The sequence below is a fragment of the Vulpes lagopus genome, chromosome 15 (genome assembly GCF_018345385.1).
Source record: "Vulpes lagopus strain Blue_001 chromosome 15, ASM1834538v1, whole genome shotgun sequence".
NCBI lineage: Eukaryota > Metazoa > Chordata > Mammalia > Carnivora > Canidae > Vulpes > Vulpes lagopus.
In genome coordinates this window covers 35,922,012-35,935,162 of record NC_054838.1, presented here as the reverse complement: position 1 = coordinate 35,935,162, position 13,151 = coordinate 35,922,012, and the positions used below count along the sequence as shown (strand labels likewise).

Here is a 13,151-nt window from a genome sequence, read left to right as displayed (position 1 = left end):
AAAGGGGAACACCAAAGGTCACTTCAAAAATTTAAATGATCTTAGGAAATGAGGAATATTAGACTAAGCTATTTCAGAAAACAAAACCAATAGGAAAGAGTATAGCTACCATTTAAGTGCTACCACTTAAGGTCAAGTGCTGTGTTAGCTCCTATATATCATATAATACCAATCTTGAGTGAGGTTACTGATGAAACTGAGGACCAGAGAGGTTAACTTGCTTAACCTCACACAGCTGAAAAGAAGAGGCCTGGGTATGTCATCGCAAAGAACTATCCCACACGAGATGGAAGCTTCAAAGGTAGAATTTGCCTCAGTCTTCCAAGAATATAGCTTTCCAGAGACAAGTGTGTAACTATATCATTATATCACTGTATTAGCTATATCAATATATCGGCTCTAGCTGAGCCTACCACCTTTCAAGACTACTGGAATTGATTCCTGTGAGGAAGGTTAAATATATTCTAAATGTCTATGGATTAATAATACCTATGGAAAGAATGATTTGGGGAAACAAAGTGAACATTTTCTGTAGTGAACTAATCCTCATCCCCTCCTCCTGCTTGGATTCTTTTTTTTTTTTTTTTTTAAGATTTTATTTATTCATAAGAGACAGAGATAGGCAGAGGGAAAAGCAGGCTCCCTGCAGGGAACCTGATGTGGGACTTGATCCCAGGACCCAGGGTCATGCACTGAGCTGAAGGCAGATGCTCAACCACTGAGCCACCCAGTCATCCCTTCCTGCTTGGGTTCTTCATGAGGTCTTTAGTAAAAACTGCTGTATGGTTACTTTTCCTGTGTTACAGACCAAAATGTGCTTAATGTAAAGGCATGGAGCAAACAAAATAGAAGAGAATATTGGGCAAACTAGAAAAGTTCTATTCTTTTTTAAGGGGAATAGCCCTTACTAGTATTCAGCCTTTTGTTGTTGCCCTTTGTAGCCTTATGTTATAGGTCCTAGAATTGTACCTCAGGTGATTACAAGTCTGTGTTTATTCATACACTTGATATTTATTCATACATTACAACTTTATTTTTGTGTACACATTTGTTTAACTGTCACTGAATTTCTAGACCAGGTTCGGGTAACTGAAGGGCCTTTATAATTAGTTTATATTGTCTAGATCCAAGGTATGCTGCAAACACAGTCTGGAGTAAAATGGGAAACAACATCTTTCTAAAGACAGGCTTAGAAATTCTAGTCCAGTAAGTTAAGATGTTTCCTTTCTCTGGTAGCAGGGCTGACTCATACCTATAAGAAAACATGGAGACAGTCCTCTAGAAGATAGTTTTATCAAATAGCAAACCTATGTACAATATATATTAATCCAAGAAGTGTTAAAATAAAAGTAGCTTAGGTAAAGATTAAGGTAATTCAGTTATTCTCTTTGATGTCTATTGGTCTTTAAAACTGTACTTATGTTTTCTTTCGTCTCCTCCTCCACTTCACCTCTGAAGGCTCATACAGCTGATAGCTTGATAGAAGAGTTCATCAGAAAATAACTGAATTATACTGGCTTATTGCCAGCCATTTTGTGGGAATTTTCCTTTAGTGGAATTACTCAAAGTCGTAACATATAATTAGCTATCATTGCTAGGCACAGTACTGTTTGTAGCTTTGTTGGCATTCAGTACACAAGTTAAGGTTAAGAACCTGAACTACACATGCAAGAGGTATGTATAATGGGATCAATTTCTAGAACAGTTTTCAAATTCTTGAGAAGTAATATTACTTATAAAAAAAAAAGTAAGTCAAAAAACTAACATTGCCTTAAAAGCAGAAAATATATCTATTTTAATTTGTACATTTTCTAGGTAATCATTTATATTTGAAGTTTTTTGATGATTATAAGTAAAAAAAGAATCTCACCTGGCTGCTAGGCCACCATTCACAGGTATAGCCAAGAAAATAGGGTACAGACCACCAAAGACCAGACCAACCAATCCACTCCGTGTTATGGTACAGGTTTCACAATTCAAATCACCTAGGAAATAAATCAGTTCTGAAATGATAGTCAAACATGGTTTAAAGAATGCAAGGTCATCTTAAATGTGTCACAGATACTCAATTTTTAGGCAGCAAATGCAAATCTTAAGGTATGTCGGAAGGTATAATTATATGTACAGACAACCTAAAATAGCTAGGAATATCTGATAGAGGATTTTTTTTTAAAATTTATTTATTCATGAGATACACAGAGAGAGGGAGAGAGAGGCAGAGACACAGGCAGAGGGAGAAGCAGGCTCCATGCAGGGAACCTGACGTGGGACTTGATCCCAGGACTCCAGGATCACGCCCCAGGCCAAAGGCAGGCGCTAAACCGCTGAGCCACCCAGGGATCCCCTGATAGAGGATTTTTAATCTCAGTCTGTACTGCTTCTACCTTTCTGCATTTGTATTGGCAAACCTGAGCTAATATTTTTCTGTCTGTAAGAAACTTTTAACCCATGGGAAGTTTTAAAAAATAATTTGTACTTTTTTTTTTTTATATTATATAGTGTGACTATTTTTATAGAATTCTTTTTTCATTTCCAAATTAGTGTAAGCTATATTAAAAAAAGAAAGCTAAGTTAGTAACATATGTTTTACTCAGTCTGTTCAGTTCACTGGGTGGTAGATAGCCCTAGGTCATAAAGATTCTTTCCACACAGATGATGGGGATTCAAGCAGAATACTCCTCCAGTTTAAGCCAATTTGGAAAGCACTTAAGAGAATTTAAATGGATAGTGTCTCCCATCTTACCATCACCTATGGTAATAGTATTTTTTATGTGAAATTAATAAAAAAAAGTTCATAATTAGCTACAGGCATGCCTCATTTTATTGTGCTGTACTTTATTGCCCTTCACGGATAATGCATTTTTTTTTTTTTTAAATTAAAGGTTTGTAGCAATCCCTTTTGAGTCAAATCTGTAGGCACCATTCCCAGCAGCATTTGCCCATTTCTGGGCAAATGTGTCTCTGTCACATTTTGGTAATTCTCATAATATTTCAGACCTTTTTATTATTATATTTGTTATCATGATCTGTAATCAGTGATTGCCACATGCTGAAAGCTCAAGTGATGGTTAATACTTTGTAGCAATATTTTCTAAGGTATTTACATTGGTTTTTAGACATAATACTAGACACCCTTTAAACAGATGATATAGCTTATTATAAACATCTTTAATATGCCCTGGGACATAAAAAAATTCATTTGACTTTACTGTAATATCCACTGTATTGCAGTGGTCTGGCAAATCTGCAGTATCTCCAAGGTATGTCTAAACTCCGAGCACTCAGCACATACATTAAAACTATCAAAAGGAAATCAAGTCTGCATATATTCGATAATTCTCGTATGTATATATCTAATGCTTTGAAAGATTTACTATGAAAGTCTTTTTCCCATATATACATATATTTTTAAAGATTTTATTTATTCAACAGAGAGTGAATGACAGCACATGAGCAGGGGCAGAGGGAGAGGGAGAGGGAGAAGCAGGCTTCCCTGCTGAGCAGGCTCCAACCCAGAAACCCTAGGATCATGACCTGAGCCGAAGGTAGAAGCTTAACCAACTGAGCCATCCAGGCACCCCTACCATAAGTGTTTTGTCTTGAGGGACTTCCCGATACGTTTTTTAAAAAAACTAAGGCAGTCAGCATTTAAAAATATAAAGTCTGCAAATATTTCTTACTTTAAGTCTTCTAGTAAAAATAGGTAAAGTATTTAGAATTGCCATGTATGTGTATTTTACTTGTAGAGAAGACTGCTAATATGAACTGCCACTTTACAAAGGCTAGCACATTTCAGCCTTACCCATTCACTGACTATGATATGGCATATAGCTAGATACCTGATGTAAATATTGAAGGATTAGTGTAAGGTACAAATAATATACACCAAAACAAATTCTAGTGATAGTGAAATAGGATTTACCTGTATTCAAAGGTAAACTTACAAAACCTTTGTAAGATGCATGAGCCGTCAAAAATGGGATCACTGCCATTGGTAAGCCAGCAGCTATACGAGCCTGTGTCACATTTAAGATGCGTCGAAAAAGACTGTTTGCTATTAGACCACAGAGAGCAGCATTAAGTCCAATATATACTGATCCATTTTCAAACAGATTCCTGAGTGGCGACAAAAAAACATTTTGGGAGGGTACTATATTTTGTGAACTGTCCAACAATTGTATGTTAAAGTCCTTAACAGGACTTTAGGAATAACAGGATACAACATTTATCCCTTACATATAGCCCCATAAAATGAAAACCTTTAAAAATAGTGTTTTATTTTTTTAAAAGATTTATTTATTCATGAAAGACACAGAGAAAGGCAGAGACACAGCCAGAGGGAGAAGCAGCCTCCCCACAGGGAGCCTGATGTGGGACTGGATCCCACGAGATCACTCCCTGAGCCAAAGGCAGACGCGCAACCGCTGAGCCACCCAGGCGTCCCTAAAATAATGTTTTACATACACATTTTTATTTTAAACCTTTTGAATTTGGTCAACACTTAAGGATAGAGTGATACATTCAGATTTTGCTAAATGTATTTTGTGATTCTGTAAAAGATTAGTATAGAAATTTTCCAACTATATAATGGGGAAGAGCTTCAAAGAGTCTTACATGAATACCTCTCCTTTGGGTTCCCACAATACCCAATACTTTCCTCTCTAGCACAACAGATGATAAAGTGGTACTATCTTATCATCAGTGATTTATAATGTCAGGCTTCCCCACTAGTCTTCAAGTAAATAACTTGAGGATAGTGGATATAAAGATCTAGTTATTTTGCTTTCATTAGCACCTGACACCTAAAAGGCATTCAGTAAGGTGGAGCTAATTATGTTTCCTTTCACTTTACCCTGAAGCATTAGAGTCAAGGACAGGGAAGTGGAGGAATTACTTGCATTTACGGGATACTATATGCTAGGTACTTTACAACCTATAGAAATAAAGAATAAACTGCTGTTTGAGTTACTAAGTAGTATGGTTTTTAGCCAAGGTATGTATGAGTTTTAAAATGCATGTTCTGTGCTTTCTTTCAGAAGAAATGATACCTAAACTTAATGCTAGATACTGTACTCCAAACTCTTCAGCCTACCACTTAACTTTTTTTTACCACCTGCCTTGCCATCTACAACACAGGCATCAGTCTCTTAAATTTTTCATTACTTATTTAGCCAGACTAGCCACACAATACCCCCCTAATCTTTATGGTTAACGCTCATCTTAAAACAGCTTTTCGGGATCCCTGGGTGGCGCAGCGGTTTGGCGCCTGCCTTTGGCCCAGGGCGCGATCCTGGAGACCCGGGATCGAATCCCACGTCGGGCTCCCGGTGCATGGAGCCTGCTTCTCCCTCTACCTGTGTCTCTGCCTCTCTCTCTATCTCTCTGTGACTATCATAAATAAATAAAAATTAAAAAAAAAAAATTAAAAAAAAAAAACAGCTTTTCTAGGAATTCCTGAGTTTCCTATATTTTATAATGCATTATTTTCCTTACCTGTCACTTTGCAATCATAATGGTGCTTGTCATTCAATCATTGAGCAGATTTGATGCTGAAGTCACAAAAAATTATTTTCTACATACAGCAGACTTGATGCTGAAGTCACAAAAAATTATTTTCTACAAAAATTATTTTCAACCTTCAGTGTTTTCATAGTTTATTATTGGAGGATGACAGACATGTGAACATGAGATATAACAAATCTACTGAAATCGTAATGGAAGTACAAGAGAGAGGTAGTTTAAAAACTTAGGGTACACAAGATAATATTTAAAAAGTTAGGAGAGGGCAGCCTGGGTGGCTCAGGTTTAGTGCCGCATTCAGCCCAGGGTGTGATCCTGGAGACCCAGGATGGAGTACCATGTCAGGCTCCCTCTGCCTGTGTCTGCCTCTCTTCCTCTCCCTCTCTGTCTCTCATGAATAAATAAATAAAATTAAAAAATAAAATAGATACATGAATGAAACATGAACTGTAAGTGGCAATGAAATATACGGTACATATAATTACTTTGTAGATCAGAAACTGAGGTTTTTTGATAGTTTTATATACCTGAGGACTTTTCAAATAACTATTATATAAGAAAATAGGAACAGAGGAAAAGAGGGAATAAGGCAAAGATGATGAGACATTGTCACCTGCCCTGTTCTGGTTCCAATGTTTGAGAGCAATTTATTACCTCCAAACTAAAGCTTACTTTGCAGTTCCAGCTTACTTCCACACTGTTCTTCTCTTCTACTTTGGTGAAAGTACCAGTGATAGCGCCTGCTCTTTTCTCTTCAAAGCTGCCACCATTGACCTTATTCCTATGTTAGTCTTTCTGGCGCTCTACCTTACTTCCTGGAAACGTGGACATAGGCCCTTTTTTTGCTTGAAAAGTTGTTCTGTTATCTACCTTAGGAAAACCACTAAAAAGGATGTACAGTGTGTGTGTGTGTGTGGAGGGGGAAGAGCCATAGGATATAAACCTTATGAAATCTCACCAAGTTCTTATTGTTGCCCTTGGTTTATAGGTTCTCGTTTGTTGAGACGGTGAGTGGCGGCAAGACTGGAATTTACTCAGGACAGTAAAATAAAACCAAAATGCATTTTAAATCCTTCAAACCCTTACCACTCACCAAGATTATTATGCCAGTTTTCCTACTGGTCTTTCTTTTCTCTCCTACATTAAATCTATTTCCCAAAAGCAACTGGAATGTTCTCTAGAAATGTTAGCTGGGTCATACCGTTCCCTGCTTAAAACTCTTCCTGTTCCTTCAAACTTATGCCTATTTCCCTGTACTTTGGTAGCACTGGTTCCTCAGATATGATCAACTCTTTGCTATCCTATGGCTGAGGCATATGCCATCCTCTCTGCCTTAGATCTGTCCCCAAAACCCCTCCCTAGGCTGGCTTCTTTTTTTTAAAATCCTTTTTGGCCTCATAATTTCTCTTTAAATGGAATCTAGTCAGAGAAGCCTTCTTGCTAAGGAAGTGCACTATAGTTTACTCAATGTTGATTGAGTATGATTCCTATATAGCTTTTTCTATTTAATGATAGAGATCTTTTAGCCATGATCCCATCTCTCTGGCACTCCTTGTCTAGTTATGTGTGTTATATGGCACTCTCTTGGACTGTTAGACATAATAATAGAAATGAACTGACAAGACAATTTAAAAGCTATTTTGAAGGTCTGTTATTTAGATGAGTTCATAAATGTTCACATTTTTTTTTAAAGATTTATTTATTAATTCAGAGAGAGCGAAGAGAGAGGCAGAGACACAGGCAGAGGGAGAAGCAGGCTCCATGCAGGAAGCCCGATGCGGGACTCGATCCTGGGTCTCCAGGATCACACCCCGGGCTGCAGGCGGCGCTAAACCGCTGCGCCACCAGGGCTGCCCTAAATGTTCACATTTAACAATATTCGAAGCCAAATGGAAAAACTGAGAATGATCATATAATTAAATCCAAAGATATCAATTCTAGCCTTGACCACAAGCAAAATAGTTAATCTCTTTTGGTCTCTCAGGTTTTTTCAATAAGGCAAGAAAAAGAGCTCGGTTTCTTTCTGATGTCCTATGTTTATATTTAAACCAAATAAATGTGAGATAATGAACCAATTATGAAAATCCCCCTGGTAAAAGTATTTTTAAACTAAGAAGGCATCTTACCTTTCTGCTTCTGGGAGTTGGCTAATTTTCCTGGTTATGATATTGAAAATTAAGTTTTCCTTGGCAGTATCATGTGGTTCATGATTTTCCATCTTGAGCCTTAAATTAAAATATCTTTCAATAATATATATCTATAGAAAAAACAACAAAATGGCTTATAAAAAGCTTTCTAAATACCATAAATATTTAATTTAAAAATTAGCTATATTTGATTCATAATTGAAAAATCAATGCATACACATCATACCAAAAAAATACATTCTAAGTGAAATAGAAACCAGACATGCAAAACAACCCATAAAGCTTCTAGGAAATAAAGAATATCTTTATAACCCTTAAACATATTTCTTAATTTGCAAATAGCACTGAACATAAAACTAATATTAATATTAGTCAATAGTTAATATTGATCAATAGATACTATAAAGATCTATATAAAGCCAGAGTGGGAGAAAATGTCTACAATATAACTGACAAAGGAGCAGTTAGTACCCAGAAAATGAAGAAATGCACATCATCAAGAAAAAGGCAAACAACTCAACACAAAAACTGGCAAAAGGTTTGAACAGGTACTTTCACAAAGAGGGAAGCAAACAGCCAATAAACATGAAAATATGCTTAACCTCATTATAATCGGGAAAAAAATTAAAAACAGTGACAGGTTAGGTAAATTAAAACCTAACAATTTCAGTTACTGGCAAAAATGTGGGGTAACAAACTCATGAGCTGCTGGTAGACATGTACATGGTACTCATTTTGCGTACAACTACTTTGGAAAAAGAAAGAGGTATTATTTAGTAGGTAGAAGAAACATTACCAGTTTCACTTATAGGTATACCCTAAAGTAGAAATTAGCAAACTTTTCAAAAGGGCTACACATAATAAATATTTTAGACTTTGCAGGACACATACGGTTTTTGTCAAAAAGGATGGGAGTTCCTTGATCCTTGCACTAGTTGGAGTGAATGCAGAGTAGAGGGATGGTGAATTGGGAGTATTAAACCGAAGATTTAGCTCATCAAGCAAGATTTTTTTTTTAAAGATTTTATTTATTTATTCATGAGAGACACAAAGGGAGAGAGGCAGGGGGAAAAGCAGGCTCCACGCAGGAGCCCGAAGTGGGACTCGATCCCATGACTCCAGGATCAGCCCCAGGCCAAAGGCAGGTGCTAAACCACTGAGCCACCCAGGGATCCCCATCAAGCAAGATTTCAGGGTAGCAAAGTCAAGAAAAGCAAAAGTTCAGAAATAACAGCAAAATACAACATAGTTTTATGAAATCAGATTTTCGTGATTTGTTATCCATTTGCTACAAGATTAATTTACAACACTGATTTACTGCTGGGTACCAGATCATTTGGAACATGTTAAGTGAACTGAAATTTCATATCCTTAGATTTAATAAATACAATGTAGACTTAAAAATGTACATCTAGGTTCTGGGACTCAGACTTCTTGATGGACTTGGTTACAATACTATGAGAGATACAGTATTTGCTGCCCCCTGCAGGAGCTTTGAATGATTATGTTTGGAATGCGTGTAGAAATACATAAATTCAGTATACACAGAGAAAGTGTGTACAGTATGCATGTCTGAAATAAAAGTTATTTCCTCAGAAAGCCCTGCCTGATGTTATCACTAGTTTTATATTTTATGCTCTGCATACTGGTGAGGTTCCAAGTTCTAGGAACTAGCCATTTCTAAGGTGTAGTTTTTAAGTCTCCCTAATTCAGTAAAAGTTTCACATGGCAGCCTGCAGTAAGACGTGTCTCTTATTAATAAATCCTTTTTTTTTAATTATGTATTTATTTATGATAGTCACAGAGAGAGAGAGGCAGACACAGAGGGAGGGAGAAGCAGGCTCCATGCACCGGGAGCCTGACATGGGACTCGATCCCGGGTCTCCAGGACCACGCCCCCGGCCAAAGGCAGCCGCCAAACCGCTGCGCCACCCAGGGATCCCCTCTTATTAATAAATCCTAATCCAAGACAATGCCACCTTTAAATACCACAAACATTTCCAAAGGCTTTTTTTTTTTTTTCCATTGGCTCTCTTTGTCCCTCAGGTTAACTCTCAGGCAAGGCGTCAACTGGGTCCTCTGAAAATTAAGTTAGGCCAAGGTCATCCTGGACACTGGCAGTAAAACTGGGGTTAAATTCAAGCGCAGGCGTTTATTTTTCCTCTTGGCTTAGTGTAAATGTAAGATCGTCTAGGGCGTGAAGCGACGAGACGGCAGTGCGCCCTCCCCTCCCCCACTTCCGACCCAGTCCCGGGGTCTCGGTCCCGCACTGCCGGCGACCAGCCTGTCACCGCGCTGTGCTTCTCCAGGTATGCGGGCACTTCACGCTCTCCCCCGGAATGCCAGTACCTTAGGCTTCCCTCTCGGCAGTCGGTGCCTCCGCCAGTCCTCCTCCGCCCGCTCGGGGCTCACTCCAACCTCCACTCACCTCGCCCGAGCGCAGCCATCTTTGGCGGGCACGTGACTCGGCGGCGCGCGCGGGCGGGTCGGGCTCTGCGGATGCCGCTGGCCGCGGGCGCCACTTCCTGGGCTGCGGCCTGAGGGGTTTGGGTCGGCGCGGAGCGGAGGCCTCAACGACCAATCCCCGCCTTCCGGGACGGAGCCTGTGGAAATGGAAATTTGGGGTTCCTGCTCCTTTCACTGAAAACCTACCTCATTACCTCAGCTTCTGGCCAGCGGAGTCTCCCTCGTGTGTGGGCGTGGGGTATATGGAAACTGCACGGCCCTTGGCCGCAGGATGGGTATACTCAGTCAAAAAGAAGTAAAAAAAAAAAAAAAATTTTTTTTTTAAAGATTTTTATTTGTTCATGAGAGACAGAGAGGGGCAGAGGGAGAAGCAGGCTCCCTGTGGGGAGCCCGACGCGGACTCAATCCCAGGACTGTCGGTCACCACCTGAGCCCAAGGCAGACGCTCAGCCCCTGCGCCACCCACGCGCCCCTGGGCTGAGGTTGCGCTGCGGGTTTTCATTCTCCCATGCACCTTCAGCTCCCTGTGCTGTGTCGTAATCTGGGAATTATCCTGCCACAATCTGAGGCCCTCAAGAGCAAGCAAGAGCTTTTTCTGAGGATCCCTCGTGCCTGCAGAGCACTGCTCATAGGAACAGGGTTGGGTGAAGGTGGGGAAAGAAAAACGAGAGAGCGAGGGAGTTAGGGGCTTCCTAAGTCAGAACAATTGAGAACCAAAGTTTTGGACCGAGCGTCAGTTCTCATCCCCACAGCTTCTTTTCTCGTCTATAAAACGGGAGGGGAAATAACACTCTCCTTGTCTGTTTTGTAAAGTTGTGAGGATCCTAAAAGTGCCGCTAACAAGGTTGCCTTGGAAATCACTGAGCTTTATCAAGGAGAAAGTGCTATTCAAGATAAAGGAGGAATTTTCATTGGCGCGGTGAGCAGAAGAGCCCTCAAAACCCCTTTGGCTGTGAGGAATGTAGCCAATGTCAAATCATCGCTTGTCAGTATAAAACATCCTCAGATTCCAAGGCAGAAAGTCAGCCTGTGCTCCACCTGGAAAGTTTCCCAGGTAAATGCAGGGACAGTTTGCCCATGTGAATACTTGTTTCCATTTCATATGCTTTTTCCAATTTAATTTTTAATTATTTGAAGCTAATTTTGAAGTTTATAAATGTTCATTGTACAGTATCTACAGCATGCCATCCTGAAATAATAAAAGCAATTTAGAATATTGAGATTTTATAAAAATCAGTTCTTCACAAGACAAATGTCCGTTTCATCTAAGTTCTCAAAGTATTAAAGATTTTCACGATATTTCCTTTTTTTTAAATAAATTAATTTTTATTGGTGTTCAATTTACCAACATACAGAAAAACACCCAGTGCTCATCCTGTCAAGTGTCCCCCTCAGTGCCCGTCACCCATTCACCCTCACCCCCCCCCTCCTCCCCTTCCACCACCCCTAGTTCGTTTCCCCGAGTTAGGAGTCTTCATGTTCTGTCTCCCTTCCTGATATTTCCCACACATTTCTTCTCCCTTCCTTTATATTCCCTTTCACTATTATTTATATTCCCCAGATGAATGAGAAATTACACTGTTTGTCCTTCTCCGATCGACTTACTTGACTCAGCATAATACCCTCCAGTTCCATCCACGTTGAAGCAAATGGTGGGTATTTGTCGTTTCTAATTGCTGAGTAATATTCCATTGTATACATAGACCACATCTTCTTTATCCATTCATCTTTCGATGGACACCGAGGCTCCTTCCACAGTTTGGCTATTGTGGCCATTGCTGATAGAAACATCGGGGAGCAGGTGTCCCGACGTTTCATTGCATCTGAATCTTTGGGGTAAATCCCCAACAGTGCAATTGCTGGGTCATAGGGCAGGTCTATTTTTAACTCTTTGAGGAACCTCCACACAGTTTTCCAGAGTGGCTGCACCAGTTCACATTCCCACCAACAGTGTAAGAGGGTTCCCCTTTTCTCCGCATCCTCTCCAACATTTGTGGTTTCCTGCCTTGTTAATTTTCCCCATTCTCACTGGTGTGAGGTGGTATCTCATTGTGGTTTTGATTTGTATTTCCCTGATGGCAAGTGGTGCAGAGCATTTTCTCATGTGCATGTTGGCCATGTCCATGTCTTCCTCTGTGAGATTTCTCTTCATGTCTTTTGCCCATTTCATGATTGGATTGTTTGTTTCTTTGGTGTTGAGTTTAATAAGTTCTTTATAGATTTTGGAAACTAGCCCTTTATCTGATATGTCGTTTGCAAATATCTTCTCCCATTCTGTAGGTTGTCTTTTAGTTTTGTTGACTGTATCCTTTGCTGTGCAAAAGCTTCTTATCTTGATGAAGTCCCAATAGTTCATTTTTGCTTTTGTTTCTTTTGCCTTTGTGGATGTATCTTGCAAGAAGTTACTGTGGCCAAGTTCAAAAAGGTTGTTGCCTGTGTTCTCTTCTATGATTTTGATGGACTCTTGTCTCACATTTAGATCTCTCATCCATTTTGAGTTTATCTTTGTGTATGGTGAAAGAGAGTGGTCCAGTTTCATTCTTCTGCATGTGGATGTCCAATTTTCCCAGCACCATTTATTGAAGAGACTGTCTTTCTTCCAGTGGATAGTCTTTCCTCCTTTATCGAATATTAGTTGACCATACAGTTCAGGGTCCACTTCTGGGTTCTCTATTCTGTTCCATTGATCTATGTGTCTGTTTTTGTGCCAGTACCACACTGTCTTGATGACTACAGCTTTGTAGTACAACCTGAAATCTGGCATTGTGATGCCCCCAGCTATGGTTTTCTTTTTTAAAATTCCCCTGGCTATTCGGGGTCTTTTCTGATTCCACACAAATCTTAAAATAATTTGTTCCAACTCTCTGAAGAAAGTCCATGGTATTTTGATAGGGATTGCATTAAACGTGTAAATTGCCCTGGGTAACATTGACATTTTCACAATATTAATTCTGCCAATCCATGAGCATGGAATATTTTTCCATCTCTTTGTGTCTTCCTCGATTTCTTTCAGAAGTG

At 39.5% G+C, this 13,151-nt stretch overlaps 1 protein-coding gene across 2 annotated transcripts; it reads right to left on the bottom strand.

The window, feature by feature from the left end:
• Window positions 1-1,014: 1,014 nt before the first annotated feature.
• On the bottom strand, window positions 1,015-10,172 carry TMEM126A (transmembrane protein 126A). Of its 2 annotated transcripts, none has more exons than XM_041730075.1 (5): window positions 10,017-10,172; window positions 7,647-7,777; window positions 3,923-4,116; window positions 1,871-1,985; window positions 1,015-1,252 (listed from the first exon to the last, which is right to left on the bottom strand). In XM_041730075.1, the coding sequence occupies exons 2-5, from the start codon at window positions 7,736-7,738 to the stop codon at window positions 1,060-1,062; spliced, it is 594 nt and encodes a 197-aa protein (XP_041586009.1). In that variant the 5' UTR covers window positions 7,739-7,777; window positions 10,017-10,172; the 3' UTR covers window positions 1,015-1,059. The 2 variants fall into 2 exon arrangements, with proteins under 2 accessions (XP_041586009.1, XP_041586010.1); XM_041730076.1 differs by having other exon boundaries at window positions 7,647-7,745; window positions 10,017-10,163.
• Between the last annotated feature and the right edge of the window lie 2,979 nt (window positions 10,173-13,151).

Excerpts from the sequence above, each read along its gene's own strand:
- TMEM126A (XM_041730075.1), bottom strand. The coding sequence starts at position 7,738 with ATGGAAAATCATGAACCACATGATACTGCCAAGGAAAACTTAATTTTC. Across the intron at positions 4,117-7,646 it reads CAACTCCCAGAAGCAGAAAG|GAATCTGTTTGAAAATGGAT; the intron begins GTAAGATGCCTT and ends GTCGCCACTCAG. Across the intron at positions 1,986-3,922 it reads AAGTTTACCTTTGAATACAG|GTGATTTGAATTGTGAAACC; the intron begins GTAAATCCTATT and ends TTTATTTCCTAG.